At 44.0% G+C, this 15,578-nt stretch overlaps 1 protein-coding gene across 8 annotated transcripts in view; it reads left to right on the top strand.

The window, feature by feature from the left end:
- The window catches only part of STXBP5L (syntaxin binding protein 5L), a 280,722-nt gene extending 265,330 nt beyond the window's left edge, over positions 1–15,392 (top strand). For all 8 annotated transcript variants that reach the window (XM_075197467.1, XM_075197464.1, XM_075197466.1 and 5 more), the window contains 5 exons: positions 2,136–2,496; positions 8,481–8,646; positions 9,255–9,366; positions 10,315–10,535; positions 14,436–15,392. In XM_075197467.1, coding sequence (XP_075053568.1) covers positions 2,136–2,496; positions 8,481–8,646; positions 9,255–9,366; positions 10,315–10,535; positions 14,436–14,477 — 902 coding nt within the window. In that variant the 3' untranslated portion in view covers positions 14,478–15,392. The remainder of the gene's footprint in view (positions 1–2,135; positions 2,497–8,480; positions 8,647–9,254; positions 9,367–10,314; positions 10,536–14,435) is intronic.
- The last annotated feature ends 186 nt before the right edge of the window (positions 15,393–15,578 follow it).

The raw sequence follows: 15,578 nt of genomic DNA, 5'->3' as shown, positions 1-15,578 counted from the left end.
TTCTCCTCTAGTCTGCAGTCTGCTGGAGTGCTCTGATGGAAGAAGGGGACTAGGATCACTACTCCTTTAGTCTGCAGTCTGCTGGAGAGCTCTGATGGAAGAAGGGGACTAAGATCACTACTCCTCTAGTCTGCAGTCAGTTGGAGTGCTCTGATGGAAGAAGGGGACTAAGATCACTACTCCTGTACTCTGCAGTCTGCTGGAGTGCTCTAATGGAAGAAGGGGACTAGGATCACTACTCCTCTAGTCTGCAGTCTGCTGGAGAGCTCTGATGGAAGAAGGGGACTAAGATCACTACTCCTCTAGTCTGCAGTCAGTTGGAGTGCTCTGATGGAAGAAGGGGACTAAGATCACTTCTCCTCTAGTCTGCAGTCTGCTGGAGAGCTCTGATGGAAGAAGGGGACTAAGATCACTACTCCTCTGCAGTCAGCTGTGGCATAGAAGTTTGATGAAATTGTTTCCCTTTTAGCGTTGCAAGCCAGTATGGGGTGTTTCCTGAAGGTAGGCTATATCTACCCACTCTGGGCTCTATTTATTACATGTCACTTTTGTGTGTGAAGTTTCTTACTACATTGCCCGGAGTACACCTAAATATTGTGCCTTTCCACTGAAGGCTGACATTTTTAATGGACACGGTTAATAAAACATGTACAGTGCACTGTAATAAATAATAAAAGCCACAGCAAGCCCCCCCCCCTTCACTTAACCCCCTAGCATTAGACAGGTAGACAATGAGTCTGGGGTCCACCTGCTGTAGAAGGGAAGTTAAAAATCAGTGTGCCCCTCCTAGAAGCTACCAGATCTGCACTGAAAAGCACTAAGGCTCTTTCCAATCCGCCTATGCTGTACAGGCCAGGGAACTTAACAAGATCGGGACCCCTAGGGTGTCCACTCTGAAACCCAGTGGTCCTATTATTATAGGGGGCGCCAGAAATGTTCTGCCGCTGAACAGAGGGCAAACAAGAACACAGTACAAGGTATTGCAGGATAATACAGTAAGCAAATAATAATACAACTGCCAACTCACCTAATAATAGCCTAAATCAGTGATGGGCAAACTACGGCCCGCGGGCCAGATCCGGCCCACTTAGAGGTTCTATCCGGCCCGCCAATTTTTTAAAAAATTTCGTTAAAATATGCATACAATTATTAAAATATAATTATTTGTTTTTATATTTAAATAAAAAAAATAGATACGAGGAACTTATAGAAATGCAGTCACAGCTTTATTCATCACATTAGATTTATAAAAATTTGTAGTATATATTTCGATATTTGAGTTTTTTAATAAATTATATTGGCCCTCCTAAAGTTTTTCTTTTTTATTTGACCCGCTCCTGAAAAAGATTGCCCATCACTGGCCTAAATGGACAATGGGGTATATTCAGCGCAAGCTAAACCTGTGCCAATGAGCGTGGGATCAGAGCCCACATTGTCATCATCTATTTATTTATATAGCGCCACTAATTCCGCAACGCTGATGAGAACTCATTCTCATCAGTCCCTGCCCCCTGGAGCTTACAATCTAAATCCGCTAACATACACACACACACAGATCGAGAGAGACTAAGGGCAATTTAATAACGGCCAATTAACCTACCAGTATGTTTTTGGAGTGTGGGATGAAACCAGAGCACGTGGAGGAAACCCACGCAAACACGGGGAGAACATACAAACTCCACACAGGCCATGGTCAGGAATCGAACTCATGACCCCAGTACTGTGAGGCAGAAGTGCTAACCACTAAGCCACCGTGCTGACCATGGGATCATAGCCACTGATAGAAGACATTGTTGTAGTGGAGTCATGGAGCAGAGAGCCCAAGGAGGAGGTGCACAGTGTAGCTGATAATCAGATGAAAAGAGGAGGAACAGGAGGGAAGCATGGACTCTAATACCCCTGTAATTTATACCAAAATATAGAGTGTAACATAAACACTTGTACATCATTTTCAAATAGACTTTATTGAATAAACAACTCCCTAAAGCCCTGGGTCATCATTTTATTAACATAAGCAAAATGAAAAATCTCCATCCAGGCACATTTCTGCAATTTTAGGTGCACAGTGGATCAAACGTTGTATTTACGCTGCGTAAAAGGCCTCCATTGTGCTTTATCTCTGCCTCTATCTGCAGGTACCATGCTCACACTGAAGGGGGCAGTGCTCACAATCTCCTGCCTGGACTGTATGGGCTCTTTAATACATCCCTCGTATGAAGTCTGGAGGGACCTGAACAGCACAGAAGACAATGAGAACACGAGGAAAAGGAAACTTGTCACATTCTCTCCATCCTCATCCCAAGATATAAGTGACCACCAGTTTGCTGTTGTCTGCTCAGAAAAGCAAGCCAAAGTTTTCTCTCTCCCATCCCAGACATGTCTGTATGTCCACAACATTACCGAGACCTCTTTCCTCCTGAAGGCAGAAGTGGTCAACATGTGCAACACGGTCCTGCTGGCGTGCTTCTGTGCCAATGGGCATATCATGACTATAAGGTAAAGGATGCCACCATCTCCTGTTCCTTTGTACATGTGCTCAATGTATAATACGTTTCCTCATGTAAAATAGCTAATAATTACCTTAGCAGAATTTTTAGATGTGTGACATTGTTGGCCTGATTTAGAGTTAAACATAAAACTTGCGCGTTTGGTGTAATATTGCATTTGTACCATTAGGAGGCTGAAGAAAGTGTCTTTCAATATGACAATATTCCTCCCCAGCCACCCCACATCAATATTAGTGATCAGCCCCTGAGACTGCTACATACATAATTGTAAACCTTAGTAGCTATTTCATCCAAACCATCTTATGTTTTAGGTTTAGTGCTTGTCTAACAAAGGTAACTATGGTTTTGAACCTGGAGAATGAGCTTCAGATTTAGTATTGTTTGCAGCAAGGGAGAGAATAGAACAAACCATATCTGGAATGAATTGTGATTTTTACACCTTAATTCTTTAATGTTTTAGCGTTTATTCATTGGAGAGTTACACCGCTTACTGATTCTGAAAGTATTAAAAAACATATACAGTCCTGGCCAAACGTTTTGAGAATGACACAAATATTATTTTTCACAAAGTCTGCTGCCTCGCTTTTTATGATGGCAATTTGCATATACTCCAGAATGTCATGAAGAGTGATCAGATGAATTGTTATTAACTTCAAAGTCCCTCTTTGCCATGACAATGAACTTTATCTCAAAATCAACATTTTCACTGCATTTCAGCCCTGCCACAAAAGGACCAGCTGACATCAGATCAGTGATTGAGTTAGAATAATAGACTGGAAGCTTTAAAAGAAGGGTAGTACTTGAAATCTTTGTTCTTCCTCTGTTAACCATGGTTATCTGCAAGGAATCACATGCAGTCATAATTGCTTTGCACAAAAAGGGCTTCACAGGCAAGGATATTACTGCTAGTAAGAGTGCACCTAAATCAACCATTTATAGGTTCATCAAGAACTTCAAGGAGAGAGGTTCAATAGTTGTGAAGAAGGCTTCAGGGCGCCCAAAAATGTCCAGCAAGCGCCAGGACTTTATCCTGAAGTTGATTCAGCTGCAGGATCAGGCACCACCAGTGCAGAGCTTGTTCAGGAACGGCAGCAGGCAGGTGTGAGTGCATCTGCACGCACTGTGAGGCAAAGACTTTTGGAGGATGGCCTGGTGTCAAGAAGGCCATCAAAGATGCCACTTCTCTCCAGGGAAAGCATCAGGGACAGACTGATATTCTGCAAAAGGTACTGGACTGCTGAGGACTGGGGTAAAGTCATTTTCTCTGATGAATCCCCTTTTAGATTGTTTGGGACATCTGGAAAAACACTTGTCTGAAGAAGGAAAGGTGAGCGTTACCATCAGCCCTGTGTCATGCCAACAGTAAAGCATCCTGAGACCATTCATGTGTGGGGTGGCTTCTCAGCCAAGGGAATGGGCTCACTCACAATTTTGCCTAAGAACACAGCCATGAATAAAGAATGGTACCAAAACATCCTCCAAGAGCAACTTCTCCCAACCATCCAAGAACAGTTTGGCGATGTACAATGCCTTTTCCAGCATGATGGAGCACCTTACCATAAGGCAAAAGTGATAATTTAGTGGCTCGGGGATAAAAACATTGAAATTTTGGGTCCATGGCCAGAAAACTCCCCAGACCTTAATCCCATTGAGAATTTGTGGTCAATCCTCAAGAGGCGGGTGGACAAACAAAAACTCTGATAAACTCCAAGCATTGATTAGACAAGAATGGGCGGCCATCAGTCAGTATGTGGCCCAGAAGTTGATTGACAGCATGCCAGGGCGAATTGCAGAGGTCTTCAAAAAGATGGGACAACACTGCAAATATTGACTCTTTGCATAAACTTAATGTGATTGTCAATAAAGGCCTTTGACAAGTGTCAAAATGCTTGCAATTTTACTTCAGTATACCATAGCAACATCTGACAAAAAGGTCTAAAAACACTAAAGCAGCAAACCTTGTGAAAACCAATACTTGTGTCATTCTCAAAACTTTTGGCCATGACTTTATACAATAATCCTGGTAGTTCAAGTTCAATTGTAGTGTGGTGCAATAACATCTAACAGCCTGTAGGTGGTACAATGTACCAGATGACATAATTTTGCTTAGACATTTCATCATCATCATCATCATCAACATTTATTTATATAGCGCCAGCAAATTCCGTAGCGCTTTACAATTCGGAACAAACATTAATAAGACAATACTGGGTAATACATACAGACAGAGAGGTAAGAGAACCCTGCTCGAAAGCTTACAATCTATAGGACAATGGGAGTTAGAAACACAAGGGCATGTGCTACATCATATTTCACAATGGACCAGCCAGACTGCAAAGGTAAAAGTACTGAGTGCGCTATGTGTGTTGCAATGTTGGTCAGAAGGTTGTTGTCTTGCGTTAGCAGTGTAGAGGATGGTAATAGGGTAATCTAGGGAAATTAAGATGATGGTTGAGGAATATCATAACCTTGTCTGAAGAGGTGGGTTTTCAGTGAACGCTTGAAGGTTTGAAGACTAGAGGAAAGTCTTACTGTGCTTGGGAGGGAATTCCACAAAGTAGGTGCAGCCCGGAAAAAATCCTGTAACCGAGAATGGGAGGATGTGATGAGAGTGGAGGAGAGACGTAGATCTTGTGTAGAACGGAGGTGTCGAGTAGGGAAATATTTCGAGACAAGTGAGGAAATGTATGTCGGTGCAATTTTGTTGATGGCCTTGTATGTTAGTAGAAGAATTTTATATTGGATTCGTTGAAATACAGGCAGCCAATTTAGAGACTGACAGAGTGGCTCAGCAGAGGAATAACGGTTTGTAAGGAAAATCAGTCTAGCCGCTGCGTGCAAAATAGATTGTAGGGGTTCAAGTCTGACTTTGGAAAGACCAGTAAGGAGGGAATTGCAATAGTCGATGCGGGAGATGATGAGTGCATGAATTAATGTTTTTGCGGTGTCTTGTGTCAGATATGTGCGTATTCTGGAAATGTTCTTTAGGTGTATATAACATGATTTAGATATAGAGTTGATGTGGGGAATAAACAACAGTTGTGAAACAAGGATTACACCTAGGCAGCGAGCTTGCGGGGTGGGATTTATGGTCATGTTATCGACAGAAATAGAAATGTCAGGCAGGAAGCTTCTGTTTTTGGGTGGGAATATTATTAATTCAGTTTTTTAAAGATTGAGTTTGAGTTGGCGAGAAGACATCCAAGATGAAATGGCAGAAAGACAGTCAGTAACGTGAGACAACACAGATGGTGAAAGATCAGGAGAGGATAGATAAATTTGTGTATCATCCGCATAGAGATGATACTGAAATCCAAAGGAGCTTATTAGTTTTCCAAGAGAAGTGGTGTAGATAGAGAATAGCAGAGGACCTAGGACTGAGCCTTGTGGAACTCCAACTGATAAAGGAAGCGGAGCAGAGGTGGATCCAGAGAAATTAACACTGAAAGAGCGATTAGATAGGTAGGATGAGAACCAGGATAGGACAGTGCCTTCAAGACCTAGGGATTGTAGCGTTTGTATGAGGAGAGAGTGGTCAACAGTGTCAAATGCAGCAGAGAGATCCAGGAGAATTAGAAGAGAGTATTGGTTATTATTTTTTGCTGTGATCAAATCATTGACAACCTTGGTCAGCGCAGTCTCTGTGGAGTGTTGAGAGCGAAAGCCTGACTGAAGAGGATCAGTGTGTGTGAGGCGTGTGTAGGCAATTCTCTCGAGAAGCTTGGAGGGGTATGGGAGCTGGGAGATGGGGCGGTAATTTATGAGAGAGTTAGGGTCAGAATTCTGTTTTTTTTAAAATGGAAATAATCACTGCATATTTGAATATAGATGGAAAAATACCAGTAGAAAGAGATAGATTACAGATTTTAGTTAGAGGGGGAATGAGCACAGGAGACAGGGACATACCAATTTGTGAGGGAATGGGATCAAGAGGACAGGAGGTAGAGTAGGAAGATGAGAAGAGAGTAGAAACTTCCTCTTCATTTGTGGGATCAAATGAAGAGAGTGTCAGAGGGTGCTACAAAGGAATTGAGCAGATTGCTTGTCAAGGTGTTAGGAACCCCTCCAGCCGGCACAACACAACCCGGAGTCTACTCTGCCAGTCAGGTGTTCACTGGAGCCCCTGATGGTGGGGACAGAATGGGCTGCAGACTGACAGAGGGTCGTGAAGTGTGTACCGGCTGGGGAGAACCCAGGCAAGAAGAGTCAGGTCCACGCAGAGGTCAAAGGTCGGCAGCAGGTAACAGTAACAATGAACAAGCTGAGGTCAGAGGTCACAGGCAAAGTAGCAGAACGAGTAAACGCGCCAAGGATCAGGGTCACAGGAAACACAAGCGAAGTCAAATACGAAGCCAAGGGTCATACACGGGAAGTCAAAACGTAGATACAGGAAACAGGAACTGGAACAAGCAGGTCAGCAGACTGGAGCACAGAAGCTATAACCGGCAATGAGGCAGCAGACCTCATTGCCTTAAATACAACCCACAACCAATCAGAACCTGCCCCTAGACAAGGCCACACTTGTAGGCTAATTGCCAGCACCTAGCAAGACCAATCAGGGCTTAGCCCTGAAATCCACACCTGCAGGCTAATGCCTGCTAATTCAGCCACAGGGTAAATCTGCCTGATTGTCCCTAGAGCGCATGCGCGCCTGGCTGCCAGGACACGGCGCTGAGGAAGCGTCCGACCGTTGCCTTGGCAACGGTCGGGAGTTGGAAGGAAATGACGTCCCGGTCGTCATGGTGACGGCCGGGACGTTGGGACCGACAGGAAGCGAGCCGCGGCGGCTGTGAGTACCGCCGCGGCTCGTGACACAAGGGAGATACAATTTCAAGCCTGATCTTATCAATTTTGTCCTTGAAATAGGAAGCAAGATCCTGTGCACTGATGTTAGTTGGAGGATTTGGGACAGGAGGATTCAAAAGAGAGTTAAATGTGTTAAAGAGCCGTTTGGGGATAGAAGCCTGAGCATAGATGAGAGATTGGTAGTATGCTTGTTTAGCAGTGTCCAGAGCATTTCTATAGGAGTGGTAGATATCAGTATATGTGATGAAATCATTAGAGGCACAAGATTTACGCCAATGACGTTCTGCTTTACGAGAACGTTTTTGTAGAGTTCGTGTTACTGTAGTGTGCCACGGTTGGCAACGAATTCTACGCGAAGTGTGTATTGTCACTGGAGCCACCTGATCTAGGGCAGTTGCTAGGGTTTGATGAAAATGGGGTACTGCCCGATCAGGGGAGGAGAATGTTGAAATTGGGGAGAGAAGGTGTTGGAGAGAGGTGGAAAACTGTTGAAAATCAATAGCATTGATATTCCTGCGGATACGAGGACGCTTGGAAGAGTTTGACAATAGGGAGGGTAAAGAACTGGGGGTGAGCGCATAGCTAATAAGGTGATGATCCGAGAGGGGGAAAGGAATGTTAAGGAAATTAGAAACTGAGCATAGTCTAGAGAAAACAAGATCAAGACAGTGGCCATCCTGATGAGTAGCAGATTCAATCCACTGGGAGAGGTCAAGTGAGGAGGTTAGAGAGAGTAGTTTGGAAGCAGCATTGGAACATTTAGCCACAGACTGCTGTAGCAGAGAAACTGGGTATCTGTTGATCATGAGAGATATCTAAATTGTGCATATTGTATAATTAAATAAATTACACAATTAATATTTTCTATTATTTTACACAACAGAAAAAAAACAATTTGTGAACACTTTGTCAATTAATATATTTCCTTACAAGTGACAATGAGTATATGAACCAGCAAAACTCACAACAAGTCTTCACCTTTTATTTAGAATTTTGAAGAGTATGTGAGAATTTGCTAGAACTATGTAGCAATAAACTGTGGCCAGATGATGGAATACCTTAATTTTATATGGATGGCATTGCTGCATGCATTTCCCCTTACATGATGTAAAATGAACTATTTAATAATAGCAACTGTTTAATATAACAGGGATTTCGTTGTTCTAGCCTCCCCAGCCTCCGTCCATTGCTAGATGTCAATTACTTGCCATTAACGGACATGAGAATAGCAAGGACATTCTGCTTCACCAACGGAGGACAAGCTTTGTACTTGTGCTCTCCCAGTGAGATCCAAAGAATCACATACAGCCAAGAGATGTGTGACAGTCTGCAGGTAAGAGAACGTGTCATTGTCATTGTTACACAGTAACTGCACTGCGTTCATTCACGTAGTAATAGATGGAGTTAATGTTAGATTTGCTTAGTACAAATGTATGATATCCCCCTAACAGATAACAATAACTGTGATAATTTCATTATTCCACTGAAACAGTCACAGCAACGTAGTACAAAATCACTTCGTAAATGACCGTAATGATACTTCATTCATCAAATAATATTACATTGCAAAATGCTTATTTTGACACATTGTAGTTATTTTATGACACTATTGTAAGTACAGAAATATGGAAATGTTATGGAAACTTAGGGTATTTTCTGTACAATACTGGTTGATTCCAGATTATTACATCGTACTCCTAGGACATGATTCAGTTTATATATTAATACAGGGGGTCACATGCTATGTATTAAAGTGGTAGGGGTCTGTCTGAGGCTGGAGAACTCCACGCCTACCTGCATATACCCTGTTGTTAATAATACAGCACTGCAGCCTTACTAATTCACATAAGGAGACTTGCTCAATACTTAAATAAATATTTTTATGAAGCCGTTGTACATACAGAAGCCAGCGAATAACTGAGGATGACTCCTCTCCCTCAGGACATGCTCGGAGACCTCTTCTCGCTGGTGGAGACTCCAGAAGCACAGAACAGAGGCTTCCTGAAGGGACTGTTTGGTGGAAGCGGCCAAACCTTTGACAGAGAGGAGCTATGTAGGTACCACAGTGTAATTCAGATAGCCAAGTAGTATCGTGTATTAATTGGAGACAGTGGGCTAGATTTACTAAGCTGCGCGTTTGAAAAAGTGGGGATGTTGCCTATAGCAACCAATCAGATTCTAGCTTTCATTTATTTAGTACATTCTACAAAATGACATCTAGAATCTGATTGGTTGCTATAGGCAACATCCCCACTTTTTCAAACCCGCAGCTTAGTAAATCTAGCCCAGTGTGTGTTAGCGGTTACATATAAAATAAGATGTGATACCAGGTGTTGTGCCATGCTCCAGCATTTTGTGGCTAAACTAAACTACCTTGGGACTACCTCTACCTCTGTGCCAAGTACACTCCTGCACACCTGCCCCCATTGTTGTACATTAGTTGGAGTCCCCCGCTGTTACTTTATACCAGTCACTGCTCAGCACGGAGGAACATGAGCTGGAGGCAGAAATGACAGAATTAGGTGCCAACCTTGAATCTCCTCTCCAACCCCTGTAAGGTGACAGCTCTTCCTCCTCTCCATCACAGCTGCTATAACGTAATGCTAGCAATCGCAGGAGAGAGACCTCCATCCATATACTCTTGGCCTCACAGCCCTGGGGCCATGGGTTTGAATCCAACCAGGGCCCAATCTGTGATTAGTTTGTATGTTGCGCCCATGTTTGTGTGGATTTCCTCTGGGCACTCCACTTTCCTTCCACAGGAACACACTGCTAGGTTAATTGGCTTCTGATAAAAATAGAACCTAGTACGTTTTTGAGGCAGGAAATTTAGACTAAGCTTCAGTAGGGCAGGGTCTGGTGAATGATTCAATAATCTCTGCACATAAACAATAATAACAATGATATTATATAAGATAAAGTGGTATAAATATGGCCATACTCGGTATGATATGATTCATGGCACCATGTTCTGAATTAACTTATACGGTCTGTCTCTCAGTTGGTGAAGCCACCGCAGGTAAAGCCTCCCGCGGCCTGGCACAGCATATCCCAGGACAGGGCGGTTTAGAGGGGGTAAAAGGAGCAGCAACCGGAGTGGCCGGAGATTTGTATCGAGCTCGTATAGCTCTGGATGAGAGAGGACAACGGCTGGGTGAACTGGAGGATAAGACGGAACGCATGTTATCAAGTGCCGAAGCCTTCTCTAAACATGCACATGAGGTAAGGATAAGGCTGGCACTAATCCCACAACTAAATCTCAGCACACTGCACTAATAACACAACTAAATCCCAGTACACTGCACTAACCTCACAACTAAATCCCAGCACACTGCACTAACCCCACAACTAAATCCCAGCACACTGCAATAACCTCACAACTAAATACCAGCACACTGCACTAACCCCACAACTAAATACCAGCACACTGCACTAACCCCACAACTAAATCCCAGCACACAGCACTAATCCCACAACTAAATCCCAGCACACTGCACTAAACCCACAACTAAATCCCAGCACACTGCACTAACCCCACAACTAAATCCCAGCACACTGCACTAACCTCACAACTAAATACCAGCACACTGCACTAACCCCACAACTAAATACCAGCACACTGCACTAACCCCACAACTAAATCCCAGCACACAGCACTAATCCCACAACTAAATCCCAGCACACTGCACTAAACCCACAACTAAATCCCAGCACACAGCACTAATCCCACAACTAAATACCAGCACACTGCACTAAACCCACAACTAAATCTCAGCACACTGCACTAACCCCACAACTAAATCTCAGTACACTGCACTAACCCCACAACTAAATCTCAGTACACTTTACTAACCCCACAACTAAATCTCAGCACACTACACTAACCCCACAATTAAATCCCAGCACACTGCACTAACCCCACAATTAAATCCCAGCACACTGCACTAACCCCACAACTAAATTCCAGCACACTGCACTAACCCCACAACTAAATCCTAGCACACAGCACTAACCCCACAACTAAATCCCAGCACACTGCACTAACCCCACAACTAAATCCCAGCACACTGTACTAACCTAACAACTAAATCCTAGCACACAGCACTAACCCCACAAAAAAATCTCAGCACACAGCACTAACCCCACAACTAAATCTCAGCACACAGCACTAACCCCACAACTAAATCTCAGCACACAGCCCTAACCCCACAACTAAATCCCAGCACACTGCACTAACCCCAAAACTAAATCTCAGCACACTGCACTAACCTCACAACTAAATCCCTGCACACTGTACTAACCCCACAACTAAATCCCTGCACACTGTACTAACCCCACAACTAAATCCCAGCACACTGCACTAACCCCACAACTAAATCCCAGTACACTGCACTAACCCCACAACTAAATCCCAGCACACTGCACTAACCCCACAACTAAATCCCAGCACACTGCACTAACCCCACAACTAAATCTCAGCACACAGCACTAACCCCACAACTAAATCCCAGCACACAGCACTAATCCCACAACTAAATCCCAGCACACTGCACTAAACCCACAACTAAATCCCAGCACACAGCACTAATCCCACAACTAAATCCCAGCACACAGCACTAATCCCACAACTAAATCCCAGCACACTGTACTAACCCCACAACTAAATCCCAGCACATTGCACTAACCCCACAACTAAATCCCAGCACACAGCACTAATCCCACAACTAAATCCCAGCACACAGCACTAATCCCACAACTAAATCCCAGCACACTGTACTAACCCCACAACTAAATCCCAGCACACTGCACTAAACCCACAACTAAATCCCAGCACACAGCACTAATCCCACAACTAAATCCCAGCACACAGCACTAATCCCACAACTAAATCCCAGCACACTGCACTAACCCCACAACTAAATCTCAGCACACTGCACTAAACCCACAACTAAATCCCAGCACACTGTACTAACCCCACAACTAAATCCCAGCACACTGTACTAACCCCACAACTAAATCCCAGCACACTGTACTAACCCCACAACTAAATCCCAGCACACTGCACTAAACCCACAACTAAATCCCAGCACACTGCACTAAACCCACAACTAAATCCCAGCACACTGCACTAATCCCACAACTAAATCTCAGCACACTGCACTAACCCCACAACTAAATCTCAGCACACTGCACTAAACCCACAACTAAATCCCAGCACACTGCACTAACCCCACAACTAAATCTCAGCACACTGCACTAAACCCACAACTAAATCCCAGCACACAGCACTAATCCCACAACTAAATCTCAGCACACTGCACTAACCCCACTACTAAATCTCAGCACACTGCACTAAACCCACAACTAAATCCCAGCACACTGCACTAACCCCACAACTAAATCCCAGCACACTGCACTAACCCCACAACTAAATCCCAGCACACTGCACTAACCCCACAACTAAATCCCAGCACACTGCACTAACCCCACAACTAAATACCAGCACACTGCACTAACCCCACAACTAAATCCCAGCACACTGCACTAACCCCACAACTAAATCCCAGCACACTGCACTAACCCCACAACTAAATCCCAGCACACTGCACTAAACCCACAACTAAATCCCAGCACACTGCACTAAACCCACAACTAAATCCCAGCACACTGCACTAACCCCACAACTAAATCTCAGCACACTGCACTAACCCCACAACTAAATCTCAGCACACTGCACTAAACCCACAACTAAATCCCAGCACACTGCACTAACCCCACAACTAAATCTCAGCACACTGTACTAACCCCACAACTAAATCTCAGTACACTGTACTAACCCCACAACTAAATCTCAGCACACTGCACTAAACCCACAACTAAATCTCAGCACACTGTACTAATCCCACAACTAAATCTCAGCACACTGTACTAACCCCACAACTAAATCCCAGCACACAGCACTAATCCCACAACTAAATCCCAGCACACTGCACTAACCCCACAACTAAATCCCAGCACACTGCACTAACCCCACAACTAAATCCCAGCACACTGCACTAACCCCACAACTAAATCCCAGCACACTGCACTAACCCCACAACTAAATCCCAGCACACTGCACTAAACCCACAACTAAATCCCAGCACACTGCACTAACCCCACAACTAAATCTCAGCACACTGCACTAACCCCACAACTAAATCTCAGCACACTGCACTAAACCCACAACTAAATCCCAGCACACTGCACTAACCCCACAACTAAATCTCAGCACACTGTACTAACCCCACAACTAAATCTCAGTACACTGCACTAAACCCACAACTAAATCTCAGCACACTGTACTAATCCCACAACTAAATCTCAGCACACAGCACTAACCCCACAACTAAATCTCAGCACACTGCACTAACCCCACAACTAAATCTCAGCACACTGTACTAATCCCACAACTAAATCTCAGCACACAGCACTAACCCCACAACTAAATCTCAGCACACTGCACTAACCCCACAACTAAATCTCAGCACACTGCACTAAACCCACAACTAAATCCCAGCACACTGCACTAACCCCACAACTAAATCTCAGCACACTGTACTAACCCCACAACTAAATCTCAGCACACTGCACTAAACCCACAACTAAATCTCAGCACACTGTACTAATCCCACAACTAAATCTCAGCACACTGTACTAACCCCACAACTAAATCCCAGCACACAGCACTAACCCCACAACTAAATCTCAGCACACTGCACTAACCCCACAACTAAATCCCAGCACACAGCACTAATCCCACAACTAAATCCCAGCACACAGCACTAACCCCACAACTAAATCTCAGCACACTGTACTAACCCCACAACTAAATCCCAGCACACTGTACTAACCCCACAACTAAATCCCAGCACACAGCACTAATCCCACAACTAAATCTCAGCACACTGTACTAACCCCACAACTAAATCTCAGCACACAGCACTAATCCCACAACTAAATCCCAGCACACAGCACTAACCCCACAACTAAATCTCAGCACACTGTACTAACCCCACAACTAAATCCCAGCACACTGTACTAACCCCACAACTATAGTAATGCATGTTTCTCTCTTTACAGCTGATGCTGAAATACAAGGACAAGAAATGGTACCAGTTTTAAGTAATGGTGCCCTAGGAGGAATGAAGTTTTCGGCCTATCAGGGACTGCGCATTGACTCCAGCATTCTCCAGCAACACTGTGTGCAGCACTTCAGGGTGTGGGGTCCACACAGGAGACGGCGCTTACACCGGAGGGACAAACTGCACCACTACCTTAGGGACACTCTTCCCAGAGACGAGCAGCGATGGGGATTACATCACTAGGACTTTCTCACAAGGGCATGTCAACTTTTCTAAAGTGTTTTCTGAAAACAAAAATATAAGTGTCCTGTAAAAACTAGGCTTATCTGCACCCCTGGTGACAAACTACGCAGACAATGTAGAATTCTAATTTGCATGACAAGAAGAGACGCATGCTGGGGAGAAAGGGTTTATATCTTAGAGACACAGGAAAAGGAGCATTTCTTACAGAGGTCAGAACAGAACGACAGTATTTTCATTTGTGCGCCTAGTTCTTGCTGTTTAACTTAGAGCTTTGTCTTTGCTGCACTTAGAGCCGCACCGCGTTGTTTCCTGCAGGAGAGGGACATGAGCACAGAGCTGTACAGATGTATAAAGAGAGGAATTAGCTTATGTCCCAGACACTGGGCTGCACTGTTCTGTACCATGTAAATGGCGCACAGCCAGCAGGTTACATGAGGTAGGTACCAGTCGCCCAATTCTTTCAATAGAATAGTTCTTCAAATTAAAGCAAAATGTATGTGTTTGAAATTAAAGTGTAATTTGACATCCCTTTAAAGAGTGACCATTTTGTGTTTTATTTAGTTGAATGACAGCGAAGTTATTTGATGACACTTATCAATGTACATGTGAGATTTAATGGGAATTTATGGCTGGTTTCTAATGCAAGCGATATATTTATGTTGGTGTAACCAGGAGAGGAAAATATATCTTACAATAAAGTCTATCTAATGTGGAGGCTGCTATTTCTGGGCTGAACCAATATTCATCTTATGGTATCACTAGGACCTGTGCATGAGACACTCGCTGTCTTGTCTCAGTTATGTCACTATATCCTAGTAGATAGATAAGCTGAATACTGTGTAGATGGCTGCCACACTCTGTAGACGGTGAATATGGGATTTGCCTACTCTCCTGGAAT

The sequence above is a fragment of the Mixophyes fleayi genome, chromosome 2 (genome assembly GCF_038048845.1).
Source record: "Mixophyes fleayi isolate aMixFle1 chromosome 2, aMixFle1.hap1, whole genome shotgun sequence".
Classification (NCBI taxonomy): domain Eukaryota; kingdom Metazoa; phylum Chordata; class Amphibia; order Anura; family Limnodynastidae; genus Mixophyes; species Mixophyes fleayi.
The sequence above is the reverse complement of the archived record's forward strand: the minus strand, read 5'-3'. Positions and strand labels throughout refer to the sequence as shown.